The following is a 21,201-nucleotide window of genomic DNA, read 5'->3' as shown; positions in this document are numbered from 1 at the left end:
ACATAATCATAATTTCACTTCAAGCTGTTTTCCTGAGCAACAGTCACTAAATCATTTATAACTGGAGCTACGAAACTCCAAATCAAGTGCCATTAATTTTCCCTGAAAATAGACTCATATATCTTTTATCCATAAAATTTTCCCTGAAAATAGACTCATATATCTTTTATCCATAAACTTTTCAGAAGTTTTGGTTTAGATAATCAATACCAGAGTTTTCTCAAAGTTTCGCATGTTTCACTGTTTGACTAATCTACCACTCTTCATTACGAATCAAATTTCTCATTGTACAGAATTCAAAATATGTTCTCGTTTATTTCATTTGAAACTAGACTAATTAATCTTTAATTACATAATTTATTCACTTCTAACCGATCTCCCACAATTTATAGTGATTTTCCAGAGTCACGCTATCTTCTTTGTCCCAAGCAGATTTATTACCAAATTCACTCTTTCACACATAACATGCATGCATGTTATTTAAACATGTATATCACCAATCAATCATCACATATCTATGATTTTACTTAAGTATAATCTCCATTTCATCATTTTAAAGCACAACATGTTAGCCGATTTTTCCCTTTAGCATCTAAGGCACATGCATGTTCATTTGTTTGGCTCAACTTCACCTATCTTCCATTTTTCATCAAAAGAACATGAAACAACAACCATTTCCTTCATTTTAATTCATGACTAAATGCTCACAACACAACTAAAAACCAAAATATGCTTCAAGAGTTAAGGTAGAATAAAAAAGAACTCATGAACTTCAAAATAGAAGCAAGGTACCAAGAACTTACCTTCAATTTTCCTCCTCTTAGTGACCGAATACTCAAGAGCTTTCTCCTCTCCTTTCTCTTCTCTAACTTTCGGCTATGATGAACAAAGATGAACAAAACTTTGTTCTTTTCACCCCTTTTTCTTTTAATAAAATTTTATATTTCATCCATTTAATTCTTTAATACAAAAGACATGAAATGCCCATCATGGAACATTTACCTAAACCATTATCATGGAACATTTACCTAACCCATTATCATAAAACATTTACCTAACCCATTATCATGGAACATTTACCTAACCCATTATCAATATGTATCAATTTGTACCATAAATTATGGATATCAAGTGCTCATATTGTCTACAACAACATGATGGCTGGCCACTTCATGTAAAATGGGAGGTTTGTCATGCAAATCCTCCTAGTTTGCACTCCTATTTATTTGGCCACTTCAATTTAGCCTATAGCATTTTCAAACATTTTCACATAGGTCCTATTTCATAATTTCACCCCCTTTTTCTTATGGAACAAAAATTAACTAAAATTGTCAAGTTCTATCTTAAGCTTGGGCCTTCTAGAGGCCCACTAACATAATTAAACCCATGCCAACATTCACAGAATTCCAAAAAAATGGGGCGTTAGAACTCTACCCTCCTTAAAGAAATTTCGTCCTCGAAATTTACCTGATCCAATTAGTTGAGGGTATTGTTGACGCATAGTCTCTTCTGATTCCCAAGTAGCTTCTTCCCTTCCATGATTACGCTAAAGCACTTTCACTAACGGGACAAATTTCCTTCTGAGAACCTTAACATCTCGAGCGAATATTTGCACAGGCTCCTCCTCAAAGGTTAAATCAGTCTGAACTTCAATTTCTGCAACTGCCACGACATGAGCAGGGTCAGAACGATAACGCCTTAACATGGAGACGTGAAAAACATCGTGAATCCTGTCTAACTCTGGAGGAAATTCCAATTGATAAGCCACTAGGCCTACTCGCTTCAAAACCCAATAAGGCCCAATGAACCGCGGACTCAACTTGCCCTTCTTACCAAACCTTAATATTTTCTTCCAAGGAGAAACCTTTAGGAAAACCATATCACCTATTGAGTACTCAATCTCCTTACGCTTCAAATCTGCATACGACTTTTGCCTATCAGATGCTTCTCTTAACCGGTCCCTAATTATTCTGACCTTATCCTCAGTATCAGCTACCAACTCTGGTCCAAGAACTTGTCGCTCTCCTAATTCAGTCCAACAACTAGGTGTACGACACCTTCGTCCATATAGTGCTTCATACGGTGCCATTCGAATACTCACTTGGTAACTGTTATTGTACGCAAATTCTGCCAACGGCAAGTAATCCTCCCAACTACCTCGAAAATCAATCACGCATCCCCTTAACATGTCCTCCAGAATCTAAATAACCCTTTCCGATTGACCATCAGTCTGGGGATGGAAAGCTGTACTAAAATTCAACCGCGTCCCCAACGCCTCATGCAACTTTTGCCAAAACCGAGATGTAAATCTGGGATCCCGATCAGAAATAATTGAAACTGGGACTCCATAAAGTCACACAATCTCCGCCACATACAACTTGGCTAACTTTTGAAGTGAAAAGTCAGTACGAACAGGTATGAAATGGGCTTATTTGGTCAACCTATCCACAATCACCCACACCGAGTCTTTCTTTAATGGTGTCAAGGGCAGCCCACTCACAAAGTCCATGGTTACCCTCTTCCACTTCCAAAGTGGTATCTTCACTGACTGTAACAGTCCAGAGGGTAATTGATGCTCACTTTCACTTGCGGCATGTCGACATTTCCTACAAACTCCGTTACTTTCGTTTAAGTCCGTGCCACCAGTACAATTCTCGCAAGTCGTGATACAACTTGTTCCCTCCAAGATGCATGGCACAAAGTCTTTCATGAGCTTCCTTAAATATTGTCTGCCTTAAATCAGATTCCCTCAGAACATAAATTCTTCCTCGGAAACACAGAACTCCATCACCATTTAAACCGAACTCAGAAGTTTCCCCTTCCTTAACTTGTTAGAAACGAGCGACCAAAGACTCATCGTTCAACTGTTTTTCCTTAATCTAATCCACCCAGGTTGGCCTCACTTGTAACTCAGCCAACAGACTTCCATCATCATACAGACTCAGACGAGCAAACATTACTCTCAGATCAGACACAGCTCTACGACTTAGAGCATCGGCTACCACATTAGCCTTGCCTGGGTGATACTCGATTGAACAATCATAATCCTTAAGTAACTCAATCCATCTCCTTTGCCTAAGGTTCAGCTCCTTCTGAGTTAACAAATACTTAAGACTCTTATGGTCTGTGTATATAATACACCTTTCTCCGTACAAGTAATGTCTCCAAATCTTAAGTGCAAATATCACTGCTGCCAACTCTAAATCATGAGTCGGATAGTTCCCTTCGTGAGGTTTAAGCTGTCGTGATACATATGCAACCACCTTACCCTCCTGTATTAACACGCAGCCCAAACCCACGTGTGATGCGTCACTGTACACAATAAAATCATTCCCAGACTCCAGCTGAATCAACACAGGTGCTTCAGTCAGAACTTTCTTCAACTTCTCAAAAGTTTCCTGCTGCTTCTCAGTCCATACAAATGGTACTTCTTTCCTTATGAGTTTTGTCGAGAGGCCGCCATCACGAAAAACCTTCCACAAACCTTTCAGTAGTATCCCGCCAACCCTAGAAGCTTCAAATTTCCGACACCGCCCTAGGTGCCTTCCACTCCAAAATTGCTTCAATCTTTCGAGGGTTCACCTTAATCCCTTCGGCAGAGACCACATGTCCTAAGAAGGTTACCTCCCTCAACCAAAATTCACACTTGCTGAACTGCACAAAGAGTTCCATCTCCCTTAACACTCGCAACACTATACGAAGATGCTCATCATGTTTCGCTTCAGTTTCAGAATATACCAGGATATCGTCAATAAAGACGACAACGAACTGATCTAAAAATGGTTGGAACACACGATTCATCAGATCCATAAACGCTGCAGGAGCGTTCGTCAGTCCAAATGGCATAACCAGAAACTCGTAATGACCATACCGAGTCCTGAATGTTGTCTTATGGATATCTGCCTCCTTGACCTTAACTGATGATATCCAGATCGAAGGTCAATCTTGAAAACTACAGAAGCTCCTCTAAGCTGGTCGAACAGATTGTCAATCATTGGCAATGGATACTTATTTTTAATCGTTAGTTTGTTCAACTGGCGATAATCAATGCACATCCGCATCGTACCATCCTTCTTTTTCACGAATAGCACTGGTGCTCCCCATGGAGACACGCGTGGCCTAATAAAGCCCCTATCCAACAACTCTTGAATTTGTGCCTTTAGCTCCACCAACTCCTTCAGTGCCATTCTATACAGTGCGATAGACACTGGCGCCGTTCCAGGCAATAATTCGATTCCAAACTCCACTTCTTGGTTCGGAGGCAATCCTGGAAGCTCCTCCGAAAAAACATCTTAGAACTCCTTTACGGTCCTAACCTTATTCACTGTCAGTCCCTCCTCTTTCGACTAACTTACAAATGCCAAATAGGCCTCACAACCTATATTTTGCCACATTCAGGGCTATACCAGACACGCCCCTAAAAATCTCCGCTCCGTTAGCCCGAAGTCGTTCAGAAATAGATCCCTAAATTCCATTGCCTGTACTTGCCCCGGTAACCCTTTCCAGACCACGAAGCATTTCCTGTGACAGGGCATCATCCCCGGCACCACGTTCATGAAACTCTACCTCTGTTGCCGGTGGTATCGGTGCATCCACCGCCGGCATATGTCCCGAAGACGAAGATCTCGCTCGAGCACTTCTTTGGCCCCGTCCACGGCCTCTTCCACGAGCGGCTCTTGTACTCATATCGTATTATCCGATTACAAATTTTTATGCATTAATTCAAAATTCCAATGTTTATTACGGATGTTTTATGAATCAGACAGTAATTCAGAGTTTGTTTTCGCAGAATCGAAGTCTAGCTACAGTTTCAGTCTCTTATGAAATTTTTCTATGGTTTCAGTATCATCCTATTTAGAGTATCCTAGCAAGATTTTACTACAGACAGATAATTCAGAAAATATTTAGAAAAATTCAGAATACTTACAGACTTGAGCCGGAGATTCGGAATGCCACCTTCTAAAGATCTAAATTTTGAAAATCGAGTTTTTTGCATTCTTTATAAAATTTTCGCTTTCGAAAATCTTTGTTTTTGTAAACCCATTCCATAGCCGAGTTGTTGCAACCTAGGCTCTGATACCACTAAATGTAACACCCCAAACCCGGCCCAGACGTTATGACCGGATCCGACATGCCACATCGAAGCGTTCAAAACATTTTATATTGTTGATCCAGAAAAACTTACTTAGTGTTTTAAAAGATAATTTCATTATAGGTTAAAGTGAATGGAAGCTGTGCACTAGGTAGGAAACCGGAAAAGAGGTGGTGAGTCCATCGGACTGCTTAAGTACCAAGCTCCTTTCGAATCCAATCCTAGACATGCATACCGCCATTGCCACACCTTAACGCCATGGATATTTCTAGGAAACCGATTTGATTAAGTCCTTTTTAAGAAAAGTGATTAATTTTGGAAAATATCTTCATTGCGGAAGCTTTGCTTGTTTTCGTGTTATTTTGAAATCAATTACTGTTTTTGAAAACACGCCCTAAAGCTATCCAATTTCAACAGTTAAATATAAATATTACCTATCTTAATAAAACATGTAAAAACCATCAAAAATAAATAAGCGGCCTTATTACATTTAAAAGCCCAAAACCTCAAACGTAATTAAAAGGATGTCCAATTCACCAGAAGAAAATCAAACTTTCAGAACGGGTGGCCACTACGAATTCCCTCACAGCTCCAAGCCCACTATGGTTGGGGATTACCTGCGTGGATGAAAATAAAAGGGGTGAGTTTGGGGAAACTCAGTGTAAATTAACCCAACCATAGCCTATATCACTCAAACCACGAAATAGAATAAATTGGCCTTAGCCCGCAATGCAATTGAGAATAAAGCCCATAGGCCCATAATGTAACGTAGCAGATATTACATGTTTATGCGTAAACCCAACCCGATTCATCCATAACACCCCTGCATCAGCCTTACACCATGTGGGAGACTACTCGACCCACCCAACCGCTACACACCATAGAAATCGCAGCGAGGCTGCCAGATATTGTGACGAAGTCATTAGATACAGATATTGTGGCAGAGCCACCAGAACAGATATATGTGGCAGAGCCACCTGATTAGATAATTGTGGCATAGCCACCAGGACAGATATATGTGGCAGAGCCACCAGATCAGATAATTGTGGCATAGCCACCAAGACGCTTTCTCTATAGTATAACCCAAGTCCCCATGCAACAGATATATAATCATGGCATACATCATACATAATCAGATCGTCATGTTTTTCAGTCAAAAGTAACCCTAGGGGTATAATGGTAATTTTGCATACATAGGGGTATTCAAGTAATTTAACTATTCTTAAGGTTTTCATACATAACATAGCCATTTACGTACGATCAGAAACACTTACCGCGTTTTCTTACAAATTTGGGCCCGTTGGCCCATTATCCCGTTTTTTGCCCATTAAGCCCAAAAATATCGAAATGCACGGAATCGCGCACTCTGCAGTCTTATCACTTTAATTTACCATATACATCAAACTATTAATCTCATGAGCATTCACACACTCGCAAGATCTTAAAATACCGGCTTTTCGGCATTTCGGCTTTTCGGCTTGTGCCGATCTAGTCTATAAGAGGGTGTTAGTTACACACTGCTTGTGACGATATCTTGTGAGATCCACACACGAACCGCCTACAATTGGATTACTAACACGTTAATCTAACTATTCAAATACAAACTACGTATTAACCCCTTACAATAACCGGCCAACCACACCTACAGATCACAGTAAGCTTATAAGAAATCAATAAGCAACTCATTAACAAACTTTTGTCAATGTTTACCACATAATCATAATTTCACTGCAAGCTGTCTTCCTGAGCAATAGTCACTAAATCATTTATAACTGGAGCTACGAAACTCCAAATCAAGTTCCGTTAATTTTCCCTAAAAATAGACTCATATATCTTCTATCCATAAAATTTTCAGAATTTTTGGTTTAGCTAATCAATACCAGATTTTTCTCAAAGTTTCTCATGTTTCACTGTTTGACTAATCTGACCACTCTTCATTACGAATCAAATTTCTCATTGTACAGAATTCAAAATATGTTCTCGTTTATTTCATTTGAAACTAGACTAATTAATCTTTAATTACATAATTTATTCAGCTTCTAACTGATCTCCCACAATTTATAGTGATTTTCCAAAGTCACGTTACTGCTGCTGTCCCAAGCAGATTTATTACCAAATTCACTCTTTCACACATAACTTGCATGCATGTTATTTAAACATGTATATCACCAATCAATCATCACATATCTATGATTTTACTTAAGTATAATCTCCATTTCATCATTTTAAAGCACAACATGTTAGCCGATTTTTCCCTTTAGCATCTAAGGCACATGCATGTTCATTTGTTTGGCTCAACTTCACCTATCTTCCATTTTTCATCAAAAGAACATGAAACAACAACCATTTCCTTCATTTTAATTCATGACTAAATGCTCACAACACAACTAAAAACCAAAATATGCTTCAAGAGTTAAGGTAGAATCAAGAAGAACTCATGAACCTCAAAATAGAAGCAAGGTACCAAGAACTTACCTTCAATTTTCCTCCTCCTAGTGACCGAATACTCAAGAGCTTTCTCCTCTCCTTTCTCTTCTCTAACTTTCGGCTATGATGAACAAAGATGGACAAAACTTTGTTCTTTTCACCCCTTTTTCTTTTAATAAAATTTCATATTTCATCCATTTAATTCTTTAATACAAAAGACATGAAATGCCCATCATGGAACATTTACCTAAACCATTATCATGGAACATTTACCTAACCCATTATCATGAAACATTTACCTAACCCATTATCATGGAACATTTACCTAACTCATTATTAATATGTATCAATTTGTACCATAAATTATGGATATTAAGTGCTCATATTGTCTACAACAACATGATGGCTGGCCACTTCATGTAAAATGGGAGGTTTGTCATGCAAATCCTCCTATTTTGCACTCCTATTTATTTGACCACTTCAATTTAGCCTATAGCATTTTCAAATATTTTCACATAGGTCCTATTTCATAATTTCACTCCCTTTTTTCTTATGGAACAAAAATTAACTAAAATTGCCGGGTTCTATCTTAAGCTTGGGCCTTTTAAAGGCTCACTAACATAATTAAACCTATGCCAACATTCACAGAATTCCCGAAAATTGGGGCGTTACAAGAAATTTGTTTATTTAATTTTTCAAAAATGTTCACTAATTAATTTTCATAATAGATGTTTTGATTCCTTGGTAATAACATTTTATTTCAATAATTTCACCTAATAAAGACTAAAGTATTATAAACAAATAAATACTTAACAATAAAATGTATCATGCCCGTATTTATCATTTTACACAAATTAGCTTTCAGCTATCAGCTAAGTTTTATCAAACATTTTTAAATAAACAGTTAATAGAACCAGTTAGTCAAACCAACCACCGTAATCAGCTATCAGCCAATTGCCAAATAAGGCCAAAATATGTTTTTCACCCATATCATGGACTATGTATCTATATTATTATATATTAAGCATTTTACTGAGTTGGTGTCACGATTCAATTGAGCACCAACTCAGTTAGGTAATGACAAAATGACCCTTACTTTACAAAGTAAATTATAGTAGTTTGAGGGTGTTTTGTCATTTTATATCTTTTTTATAAAAAAATTTAAACATATAATAATATTTAAACCCAAGCCTTTATAGTTTTTAACATTTACATTTTATCATTTAACCAAAGCCTCATTTGTTACTTATATCAATTTTTTTATAAATATATTTGTTATATAATTTTGTTTTTCACCCACATCATGGGTATGTCATAATCTAGTATAGGTAATTTCATTGATTGAGTTTGTGTCACAAGTCAACTCGATACATTGTGTATGTGTTATTATTTTCAGTTTGAAACTATATATATCATTATTTCATGGGTAAACTACACAGATAGTCACCCAATTACCAAAATGCTCATTTTGGGCACCCAAAATAAAAAGTTTGCAATTTAGACACCTACGTTACATAGTTCGTTCATTTTGGTCACTCCTATTAAAATCTCTAATGGAAATCTGACATGGCATTCTTTGACATGTAGACCAATCATTGGATGTCACATAACACAATTTATCATGTCATAAGTGTTGCATACTACTTTACATAGTTTGTTCATTTTGATCACTCATATTAAAATCTCTAACGGAAATTTGACATGACATTTTTTGACACGTAGACCAACCATTGGATGCTACATGACACAATTTATCATGTAAAAAATGTTACATACCACTTTAAAAGACTAAAATATAAATTTTCCAAAATAATTATTAACCAAAATAAAAAAAAATAATAATTAAATAGTTGAAAATGCCCGTAAATCGAAACAATCTTTCTCAAATTTTAACTTAGAATTTGAAAAGAAAAATATTTTATTATTTTCCATCTTCTTCTTCCTCTAAAACCTTTATACACAACAAGCTCAAAAAAGATCAAATTAGTCCAAAAGAACCATTCAATTTTTTTCCTTCAATATTTCATGATTTCTCTTCCTTTGGAAAAACCCATTTATTTTTATCAATTGTTGTTTATGCTTTAAATAAAATGAAAAAGAAAGCCCATGAGAGATTTGCAACTGAAATTTTGGATTATCTCCCGACTCATTTTTGTAAGAGATTCAAATTTAATTCAAGAAACCCCATCTATTTTCATCTTGGTTTTTGTTGGTAATGGATTGTGCCTGACCTATCAAATCTAGTCCATGAAGGGAAAACAAACAATGAATATTGTGTATTTGGTTGGGACTTATTTTTAACTGTCTGAATGAAGTTTCTTCTTCGATATTTTTTTTTTTTTGACCAAGCAGCAAAGCAAATTGAAAAAGAAAAATACATATATAATATATGAGAAAAATTATACATTTTTCTTTTGTATATTTTATGGCAAGAAACCGCTAATTTTTTCTTTCTTTTTAACAACAAATGTTTAAAGAAACAAAGCAAAAGAAAATCTAAAATCAAAGGGGTTAAAGATTGAAACTTTATTGAGAATAAGAGAGATTTTGAAGGAAATATGGACATAATTTTAGGGGAGGAAGAATTAGGATGATGTTTTAGAAAAAGAAATCAATCTTTTTGTATTTGAAAAAAAAAATTCAAGAATTTTACAAATCAAATAAGATTGAAACTTCAAAAGGATAAAAATGAATCAATAGTAATAGCTAAGGGTTAAAACAAATCACAAAAGAGAAATTTATGAATTAACGTTTTTTCTTGGTGATGGAAAATTGGGAATATGAAAAAAAATTAAATTAGGGCTAAACCCCATTTATATGAAAAGATTAGGACTAAAATGATAATTTTTATTTCATTCAAATTATGAGGAAAATCAAGATTTAAAAATAATTCCAGTCAAGTTTCTCTTTACAATTTTAATAGGAGTGACCAAAATTATCAAACTAAGTAACATGGGTATTTAAATTAAAAAATAAAAAATAAAAATAAAACAATTCGTTTGCCTAAAATAAAAACTTTTGAAAGTTGGGTGACTATCTGTGAAATTTACCCTTATTTAATACCAAGTCAATTATATCATTAGTGCTAGTAATTACTATAGACAAGTTCAAGGAAAGTGCCCGACAAATTAATGGAAATTTCCTATAATGACTTTGCATTTCTTCTGAAATATCAAACTATTGGAAAATATTTTTGTATGGAATTAACTTGTAAGATTTCCAATAGCTTTTCGTTGCAACAAATTTGGTTCACTTTTCAAGATTATTGCTTTAATTTATTGGATCTTCTACTTTCCTTTATCTCCATTTAGTAACCAAAATTCCTAGGTGAATTTTTCTTTCTTCATTGCATCATATGTTTTTGTTTCTATATTTGATCTGATCTAATTAAAGAAAAAGTCAACTCAAGCAAACTTTTTTATGAAGTATGCAACACTCAAATGATGTAAACTTCATGTAATTATCAAGGCTTTACAAAAGTCTACTTTCACACAAGATGATTTTATGTTTGAAAGTGAAGAGACATGAAAATAAGTAGTCACTTTTTTGACAAAAATGGAGAGATTTTATTAGAAGAACTGGTTGCCTTCTGTAATGGTAGGTCCAATCCCATCCGTCATTTCTTTGTAGAAGAAAATTATCATAACAACAAATTGCTATGATGGAAATCGGATTGTAGTTTATGATGTTGGTTATCGATTATACAAAGGCTCTTTAAAGGAACGTCCAATATTTGTTAAGAAGTATGATTGTAATTGTCTCCTTGGATCGGAATATTATGCTTACAAAGATGTTGTCATAGGATCACAAATGAGTGGTCACAAAAATGTTTTGAAGGTTTTAGGATGCTGCTTGGACACCCAAAATCCAATTGTAGTTTACGAATTTGCAAGTAAAGAAAGCTATTGTGTAAATTTTGTTATAGAGAGGAAGAGAAAAACAAAGAAGAAAATAAAAAAAATTGTGAATAATGGAGAAGGCTTATCTTCTCACCTTCACACATACATCCTTTTCAATTAAAAAAAAAAACTTTACAGTTGCGAAACACTAGGGTAACATATAAAGCATAAAGTAAAAAAATTTATACCAGAGAAAACTAACAACACCCTATTACTAAAGGCTTAAAGCAATTGACACATAAAATATATATTTTATTTCCAATATCAAACTCAAAATACATCAACACTCCACCTTGAGGTTGCTATTGGACATTCCAAGCTCACACTTGAGAAAAGAAATTTTATTCCTTAGAAGAGACTTTGTCATCAAATCAGCAACCTGCATCTTAGAAGAAAAAAATTTCATCTTAATTAGTAAATTTTTCTCAACCTCATGAATAGCATGAAACTTCACATTTATGTCTTTGTTCTACCATGCTAAACTGGATTTTCAGTAATGGCAATAGTTGACTTATTGTCACACAAAAGAATAGTGGCACTTTCTTGCTCAAAACCACGATCAAAAAGCAAATTTCTCAATCAAATTGCTCAGTTTACAGCACCAGTAGTAATATATTCTGCTTCTGCAGTTTATTGAGCCATAACTTGTTACTTCTTAGAACTTCAAGAGATTGCATCTACACCGAGGTTAAAAACATACTCAGATGTACTCTTCATGTCATCCAAACTCCTTGCCCAATCACTGTCAAAATATCCAGGCAACTTCACACTTCCTACCTTTAAATAATTCAGTCCTTCACTTGTTGTGCCCTTCACATACCTGAGAACCCTCTTAGAAACTCCCAAATGAACATCAGATGGTGAATTCATAAACCTCAATAGCAATGTTGCAGGGAATATTAGATTAGGTCGTGTTGCAGTCACGTAAAGTAAGCTTCCAACTATGCTTCTATAAATAGAAGGATCACAGAGTTTTTCACCATCATTCTTTGACAACTTCAAGTTTAGAGGCATTAGTGAGTTAACTCATTTGCAAAATTCCAGTTTAAATTTCCTTAGAACATCTAAGGCATACTTTTGCTGCGAAATGAAGATATCAACCTTCCTTTGATGAATTTCCATATCAAGAAAGTAGCTTATCAAGCCAAGATCCGATATATCAAATTCTTTTTACATACTCAATTTGAATTCTAAGAGGGCTTCATCATTGCTTCCCATCACCAACAAATCATCAACACAAAGAGAAACAACAAACAAGTTAGCATTTATACCTTTCTTAAAATACAAAGTAGCTTCATTAGTACTCCTCTGAAAAGCTAACTTCTGCAAATAAGAATCAACTCCACAATACCAGACCTTTGATGCCTGTTTTAGGCCATAACAAGCATTCTTAAGCTTGTACACTTGATGCTTTTTTCCAACAACCATAACGCCTTCAAGTTGAAAAGCATAGATATCTTCTTTAAGCTCTCCATTAAAGAAAGTTGATTTTACATCCAAATGAAACACATTCCAACCCAATTGACCTGCAATAGCAATGAGTAATCTGATGGTATAGTGTCTAGCAAATAGTGCAAAAGTATCATTGTAGTCAACTCCACCTATCTGTGCATACCCTTTTACGACCAACCTAGCCTTATGGTTGAATACAGTGCCATCAAGATTGAACTTAGTCCGATACACCCACTTCACACCTATAACATGTTTACTACTAGGTAAAATCATTCAAGAACCAGGTATCATTTTTCTCAATTGCAGAAATTTCTACCTTCATTGCATCAATCCATTCAAGTATCTTTACAACTTCATCAAAACTTGTTAGTTCAGCAAAAACAAATTGCACCTCTCATACATATTTACTAAGGATTTAGTTTTGATAACCTCAGTATTAGTTGTATCAACTACACCAAATTCATTATTAGTCACACCATATTCAACATTGTTAGTTAAATCAGCCTCTTCAAGCATTAACCCACAATCGTGCTTCTGCACATCATTCTTCTCCCAACTCCAGTAAGAATCTTTATCAAAGATAACATCTCGGCTCACTACAATTTTCTTGCTTTTCAGATTAAATACTCTTTACCCCTTAGATTGAAAAGAATAACCAATAAAGGTTCATTTCCAAGCTCTTTCAACTAACTTGGTTCTTATATTAATAGGTATATAGGTTGAAACAAATAAAACCAAACACTCTAAGGTGTTTCACAGAAGGTTTTGACCTAGACCAGGCTACAATAGGAGTTTTTCCATCCACAGCCTTAGTTGCTAACCTGTTCAACAAGTACACAGATATTGATACAGCTTCTGCCCAAAACAAATTTGGAAGAAGTTTTTCAAACAACAAACATCTTGACATCTCCAAAACAGTTCTATTTCTCCTTTCACAAACTCCATTCTGTTGATAAGTATAAGGAACGATGAGCTAATAGTGATGTTGAAATATGTATATATTTTAAATTTATTTAGGTAGATAAATCTTATTTAGGTAGATAAGTTTTATTAATATTTTATTAATATTTTATTTTATCTTTTAGTAGTTTATTAGAATAAGGGAACTATTTTCTCTTATGTTTTAGTAGTTTATTAAAATAAGGGAATTATTTTTCCAATTAGGATTAGGACTTTTTTCTCTATTTAAGTTTAGTTTTTAGTTAATAATAATATAATAGTTTTATTAAAAGCTATCTTGAAAACTTTCATGGTATCAGAGCTAGGTTAAATCTCTAGTAACATCATAGTTAAAAAAGCCTTCACTAGAGATAAGAGATCCAGCGATCAAATAGAGAAAGAAAGTTCTACTGTTGAAACAACTACCTAGAATACGATGACTCAAGGGACAGAAGCGTCTCACCTTTCTTTTCAGTTGACATCTCACAAGCTGAATGGCAAGAATTATTTGGAATGGCCGCAGTCTGTAAAATTAGCAATTGATGGGTGCGGCAAGCTAGGTCATTTAAATGGAAAAGTCAAGCAACCACAAGTGGGCAATCCAAAAATGAGCAAGTGGAGGTCAGAAAATTCTATGATAATTGCGTGACTTATTAATTCCATGGAAGCATCCATAGGTAAACCTTTTCTTTTTCTCCTAACTGCTAAAGATGTTTGGGACGCTTTGAAAGACACCTATTCAGATTTAGAAAATGCTTCACAAATCTTTGAGTTAAAAATAAAACTTTAGAAAGCTAGGCAAGGGGAAAAAGAAGTTACTTTTTATTATAACGAGATGATGTCTCTTTGGCAAGAACTAGATCAGTGTTATAATGACGAATGAGAGTGTCCCTCGGAGATGGTGTAAAAGCTATGAAAAAAGAAGACAATGAAAGAGCTTATCTGTTTCTGGTTGGTTTAAATAAAGAATTTGATGAAGTGAGATCTTGGATCTTAGGGAAAAAACTGCTTCCAAAACTTCGTGAGATTTTTTTTGAGGTTAGAATAGAGGAGACAAGAAGAAAAGTAATGTTAAGGCCAGGGTTTGAAGTTAATGATGATAATTCTGCTCTTGTAACTATTAAAAATAATGATGATAGTGAAAAAAGGAAAAAAAAAAACCTTGGTGCGATCACTGCAAAAGATATTGGCATACTCGAGAAACGTGTTGGAAGCTCCATGTGAAACCAAAAAATGGCTGTGGTTCAAAATCAGGGGATAGCAGAGCTTTCCAAACAACTAATGGAAATTATGAGGGCCAAAGTTCTCTGGAAGGGTCTCCATTCACTAAGGAACAATTAGAGCATCCACACAATTTTTTTCAATCACCACAGTTTCGGATGAATTCTTCTATTCCTAACACAATTTGGTGTGAAAATAGAAGTATTTTGGAGTGACAATGGTAGGGAATTTTTTACTGACCAATTTGGTGTTTTCTTAACCAAACAAGGAATAGTCCACCAAAGTTCTTGTACAAATACACCACAACAAAATGGGATTTCAGAAAGAAAAAACTGACATCTTAGAAGTAACTAGAGCCTTGATGTTCACTAGTCAGGTACCACGTTATCTTTGGGGCGAAGCCTTGTTAACAGTTACATATATTATTAATAGAATGCCTAGTAAAACTCTAAACTATAGAACTCATTTTCATCTCTTTAAAGATAACTTTCCTAACTCTAAATTGATCACAGATTTATCCCTCCGATTTTTTGAGTGTAATGTTTTTGTTCATATTCACAACCAAGGTAAACTAGATCCTAGAGCAAAAAAAAAATGTGTCTTTGTTGGCTATGCTTCTAATAAAAAAGGGTTACAAATGTTATAATCCAATTGATAGGAAGATTATTGTTACCATGGATGTCATATTTATTGAAACGCAATCTTATTTTGATCCTAATCTTCAAGGAAAAGACTAGAAATATACAACATAGGGATTCTAATAAAAGGGAAAGCAAATTTATGATTAACATAGAAATTAATGATGTTAATGTTAATGAAAATGAGTATGAAGGTGTAGAGTCTAAACATGAGAATAAAGAACAAACAAAGGAGTTAATTGTTTACTCAAGAAGAAATCTAAATCAAGAAAATAGAATCCACCAGATTCATCACCAAGAATCCGATCCGCAAGATCCTATCAAAAGTCTAGGTAAAACTCATAATCCAGCCAATGAATTTTTTTATTTAGATATTCCAATTGCCAAAGGAAAAGGTGTTAAAAATAGTCAAATATCCCATGTCTAACTTTGTATCATATAAAGCCTTATCTTCGACATTCTCAACCTTTGTTTCGTGTCTCGATACTGTAAAAATACTCAAAAATGTGAAAGATGCTTTACAGGTTCCTAAGTGGAAGGAGGCTATTTTAGAGGAGATGCACGCTCTTGAAAAAAAAGGTACATGGAAAACAATGTAATTACCTATAGGAAAAAAAACAGTGGGCTGTAAATGGGTGTTCACAACCAAATTCAAAACAGATGGATCTTTAGATAGATAAAAAGCCTGGTTGGTGGCTAAAGGGTACATTCAAACATACGGGATAGATTATCTTGAAACATTTACTCCAGTAGCCAAATTAAATTCCGTTAGAGTTTTTTTATCAATTGTTATTAATCTTGATTGGTCTTTATAGCAGCTAGATGTGAAGAATGCTTTCCTAAATGGGAAACTTGAAGAAGTTTACATGGATCCTCCTCCAGGTTTTGAAGAAAAATTTGGAACTTGAGTATGTAAACTCAAGAAATCTTTGTATGGTCTAAAGCAGTCTCCTCGAGCTTGGTCTGAACGGTTCACTCAAGTTGTTAAAAAACAAGGTTACTCACAAGGGCAAGATGATCACACAATGTTCTATCGACATTCATAATAAGGTAGACTAGTTGTTATTATAGTTTATGTCAATGATATCATTCTTACAGGAGATGATGTGGATGAAATAAGGCGTCTCAAGGAGAATCTAGCATTAGAGTTTGAGATCAAAGGCTTGGGTCCTTTGAAATACTTTCTTGGAATGGAAGTTGCTCGATAAAAAAGGGTCTTGTGGTCTTTCAGAAAAGATATGTGATTGATCTTTTAAAAGAGGCTGGGATGAGCAGTTGCCACCCAGTTGACACACCAATTAATCCAAATGTAAAATTCGAATATAAAGAAGGTCGATTAGTTGATAAAGGGCAGTACCAAAGATTAGTTAGTAAGTTAATTTACTTATCACATACAAGGCCAGACATAGCTTTTATAGTGAGCTTAGTAAGTCAATTTATGCACCCCAATAGATGAACATGAAGAAGCAGTGTTTTGAATTCTAAAATACTTGAAGAGTTCACTTGGAAAAGGCTTATTCTTCAAGAAGTCCGAACAAAGAGGAATTGAAGCTTATATAGATGCAGATTGGGCAGGCTCAATAACAGATAGAAAATCCACATCAGGATACTGTACATTTGTTTGGGGAAACCTTGTGACTTGGCGAAGCAAAAAACAAAGTGTTGTAGCAAGAAGTAGTGCAGAGGCTGAGTTTAGATCAATGGATCAAGGAATTTGTAAAATGATGTGGTTAAAAAAAATTATGGAAGAGCTGAGGAAACCAATAACTTCACCAATGAAGATGTACTATGATAGCCAAACTGCCATTAGTATTGCTCACAACCCAATCCAGTATGATAGAACTAAACATGTTGAGATTGATAGACACTTTATCAAGGAGAAGATTGAAGAAGGCCCAGTGTGCATGCTGTTTGTTTCTTCAAAACAATAGATTGCTAACACACTCACCAAAGGGCTCTCTAAGACAAGCTTTGATTTTCTTGTAAGCAAGTTGGGCATGACTGATATATATGAACCAATTTGATGGAGGGTGTTGACATATGTATATATTATAAATTTATTTAGGTAGATAAATCTTATTTAGGTAGATAAGTTTTATTAATATTCTAGAAATATTTTATTTTATCTTTTAATAGTTTATTAGAATAAGAGAACTATTTTCCTTATGTTTTAGTAGTTTATTCAAATAAGAGAATTATTTTCCCAATTAGGAGTAGGACTCTTTTCTCTATCTAAGTTTAGTTATTTAGTTAATAATAATAGAACAGTTTTATTAAAAGCTATCTTGAAAACTTTTAAATGAATCCTAAAGCCTCTACAAAAATCATCTCATTGGACACATACTCTCCACCATTATCTATTCTTAAGACCTTCAACTTACAATCACACTGATTTTCAACAAGTTTCTTGGATTCTTTGAATGTTGACAATACACTCATCTTGGACTTCAAGAAACACACTCAATATATCCTTGTCAAATCATCTATAAACAACACAAAATATTTGCTACTATTCATAGAAGAAGTTTGCATTAGACCACACAAATCAGAAGGAACTAACTCTAATTTCATAGTTGCTTTCTTCACACCATAATGAGAAAATGACAGCTTATGTGACTTCCTAAGTTGACAACTATCACATTTATCATCACACACATTCAGTTCAGGCAAATCTGTTACAAAACCATTTGACTGAATATACTTTAAGGTTTTAAGATTAAAATGCCCCATCATTTTATGCCAAAGAAGACTAACATCATCCTTAGTAAAGCACACACATTCGCAATCAACATCAAGCTTCAAATAAAAACTATTGTTTTGCATTTTCAGATCAGTAAACCTAGAACCACAAACATCAAATATGTTGCAGGCATCACCCTTAAACTGAACACTAAAACCATTTTTAATCATTTGAGGAATGCTTAAGAGACTTTGGTCTAAATCAAGAATAAAAATAACATTATAGGTTTTCCTTTTACCTTGTAGAGTATTCACAGAAATTGAACCTTTTCCTTGAACCTGAACTGTAGCACCATTTCCCAACTTCACACTTATTCTAAATGACTTATCAAATGAGTTAAAATATGCAGCCACAGGTGTCATATGACTAGCACACCCACTATCCATAAGCCAAAAAGGGTTATGAGATGGTTTAACAACATAAGAAACTATAAACAGGTGCTTACCTTGCTCTTAGTTCTCTTTAGTTGCATTTGCATGTTGTTGATCTTGTTTTTTTGCTTGCTTATTCTTGGACCAATAGAACCTTTCAGTATGTCCAAACTTTTGGCAAAAAGTAAATTGAAATTTGGTCTTGTCTTTTTCCTTGAATCAACAATCTTTTTTAGCATGATTTGTCCTCTTACAAATAGAACATGGTGAAAACTTTCCATTTTTGACCACTGGTGGAAGAAACAACATCTTTGCCCTTTCTTGAACTTTCAAATTTCTTCTCGGAGCTATTGAACTTTACTCCTCTATAAGCAGCAAGAAAAGCACCTTCACTTGCCTCACGGACTCACATAAAAACCCTTTGTTCTTATGCTTCTAACTTGCTGACAAGATCAGCAATAGTTAGACTCATCATGTCACAAAATTCCTCAATAGCTGAAATTTTGGCTTCAAACCTTTGAGGAGCACTGATCATGACTTTTTCAACCACATTTTCATCAGGTAATTCTTCACCATAAAGTCTGATTTAGTTTACAATAACCATCAGCCTGGTTGAATAATCTTTAATCAGCTCATCCTCCTTCATTTGCAACATCATAAACTCTCTTTTTAGAGTTAAAAGTTTCCTTTTCTTCACTTTGTCACCTCCCTCATAAGTTTCTTTGAGTTTATCTCGAACAGACTTTGGTGTTTCAAGATCCATAATGCTTGTGAAAATGTGATCTATTAACCCGGAGTGAATGCATGTTAAGGCTTTATCTTTTTTCAAGATTTCTTCATTATAAGCTTTGAGCTGAACAATGGTGGGATTTTGTCTCAATGTTGGTGGATCTTCATCAGTTTCTACAACCTTCCACAAGGCAAGAGATCCCAAATAAACTATCATCTTAACTGCCCAAACATGATAATGAGTTCTTGTGAAAATAGGAACAAATGTTGAAATAGCATTAGAAGAAGCCATTAAAAACACCCAAAAATAGAAGTAGAACTTCACAACCCTTAAGAAGATGCTTTGAATACCACTGTTGGTGTAAATTTTTTGTTACAGAGAGTACAGAGAAAAAAAACAAAAAAAAAATTGTGAATAATCAAGAAGGCTTATCTTTTCACCTTCACACACACATCTTTTATAATTAAAAAAAAAAACTTTACAGCTGCCAAACACTAGAGTAACATAAAGCATAAAGTAAAAAAATATATATTACAGATAGAGAAAACTAGTAACAGCCTATTACTAAAGGCCTAAAGCAACTAACCCACAAAATATAGATATCTGATTTCCAATATCAAACTCAAAATACATCAACAAACTTCTATGATAGGTTTTATTAGAAGAACTGGTTGCCTTCTGCAATGGCAGGTCCAACCCCATCCGTCATTTCTCTGCAGAAGAAATTATCATAGGAACAAATTGCTATGATGGAAATTGGATTGTAGTTTATGATGGTGGTTATCGATTGTAAAAAGACTCTTCAAAGGAACGCCCAATATTTGTTAAGAAGTATGATAGTAATTGTCCCCTTGGATTGGAATATTATGCTTACAAAGATATTGTCATAGGATCACAAATGAGTGGTCACAAAAATGTTTTGAAGGTTATAGGATGTTGCTTGGAGACCCAAAATCCGAGTGTAGTTTACAAATTTGCATGCAAAAGCCTCTCCAAGTCTCTCTCTGCGACAAATGTTAAGCCAGTACTGCCATGCAAATGCAGGTTGAGAATTGCAATGGATTTAGCAAATGCAGTGACATCTTCACACAGCATTTTCTAGACCAGTTATCCACCGTGACACTAAATGCTCAAGTATCATGTTGGATCACAACAATGTTCCCAAACTCATTGACTTTGGACTATGTATATCTATTCCTCGAGGACAAGCACATGTGGAGATGCTGTTATAGGGAGAATAGGGTTCTCAGCACCCGAGTATGTGACCACAGGTTATTTAACAGAGAAGGCTGATGTTTATCGTTTTGGAATGCTTCTACTTGAGCTTTTAGGTGGAAGGAAGCTAAAAATTGTGGAGCGTAATATACCGAATATTGATGAGAAGCACTGTGTTGAAATATTCAGTAATTTTGTGGATCCAAGAATGACGATCGAGGCGGAGCAGTTGATGGTTGTGGCAACAATAGTCCTCAGATGCACCTGTGTTGATGGAGAAAAGAGGCCCACAATGATGGAGGTGGCTACACATCTCAAGTCATTCTTAAATCTTGTTAGCCTAGAGCTTTTGTCTTTTCTGTGTGTATATAAATAACTCTTTAAGTTGTAGTTGTGCCCATGGCTATTCATCTGGTCAATCCACCTGTTTTTCAGTTTTATCTATTCAATCCTTAAATGATAAACTAATCAACTATG

At 34.8% G+C, this 21,201-nt stretch overlaps 1 protein-coding gene across 1 annotated transcript; it reads left to right on the top strand.

The window, feature by feature from the left end:
- Positions 1 to 20,692: 20,692 nt before the first annotated feature.
- LOC108462010 (probable serine/threonine-protein kinase PBL9) lies at positions 20,693 to 21,100 on the top strand. Its single transcript, XM_017762018.1, has one exon. The coding sequence runs from the start codon at positions 20,693 to 20,695 to the stop codon at positions 21,098 to 21,100; it is 408 nt and encodes a 135-aa protein (XP_017617507.1).
- The last annotated feature ends 101 nt before the right edge of the window (positions 21,101 to 21,201 follow it).

The sequence above is a fragment of the Gossypium arboreum genome, chromosome 13 (genome assembly GCF_025698485.1).
Source record: "Gossypium arboreum isolate Shixiya-1 chromosome 13, ASM2569848v2, whole genome shotgun sequence".
Lineage (NCBI taxonomy): Eukaryota > Viridiplantae > Streptophyta > Magnoliopsida > Malvales > Malvaceae > Gossypium > Gossypium arboreum.
This window is presented reverse-complemented; position numbering and strand designations above follow the sequence as displayed.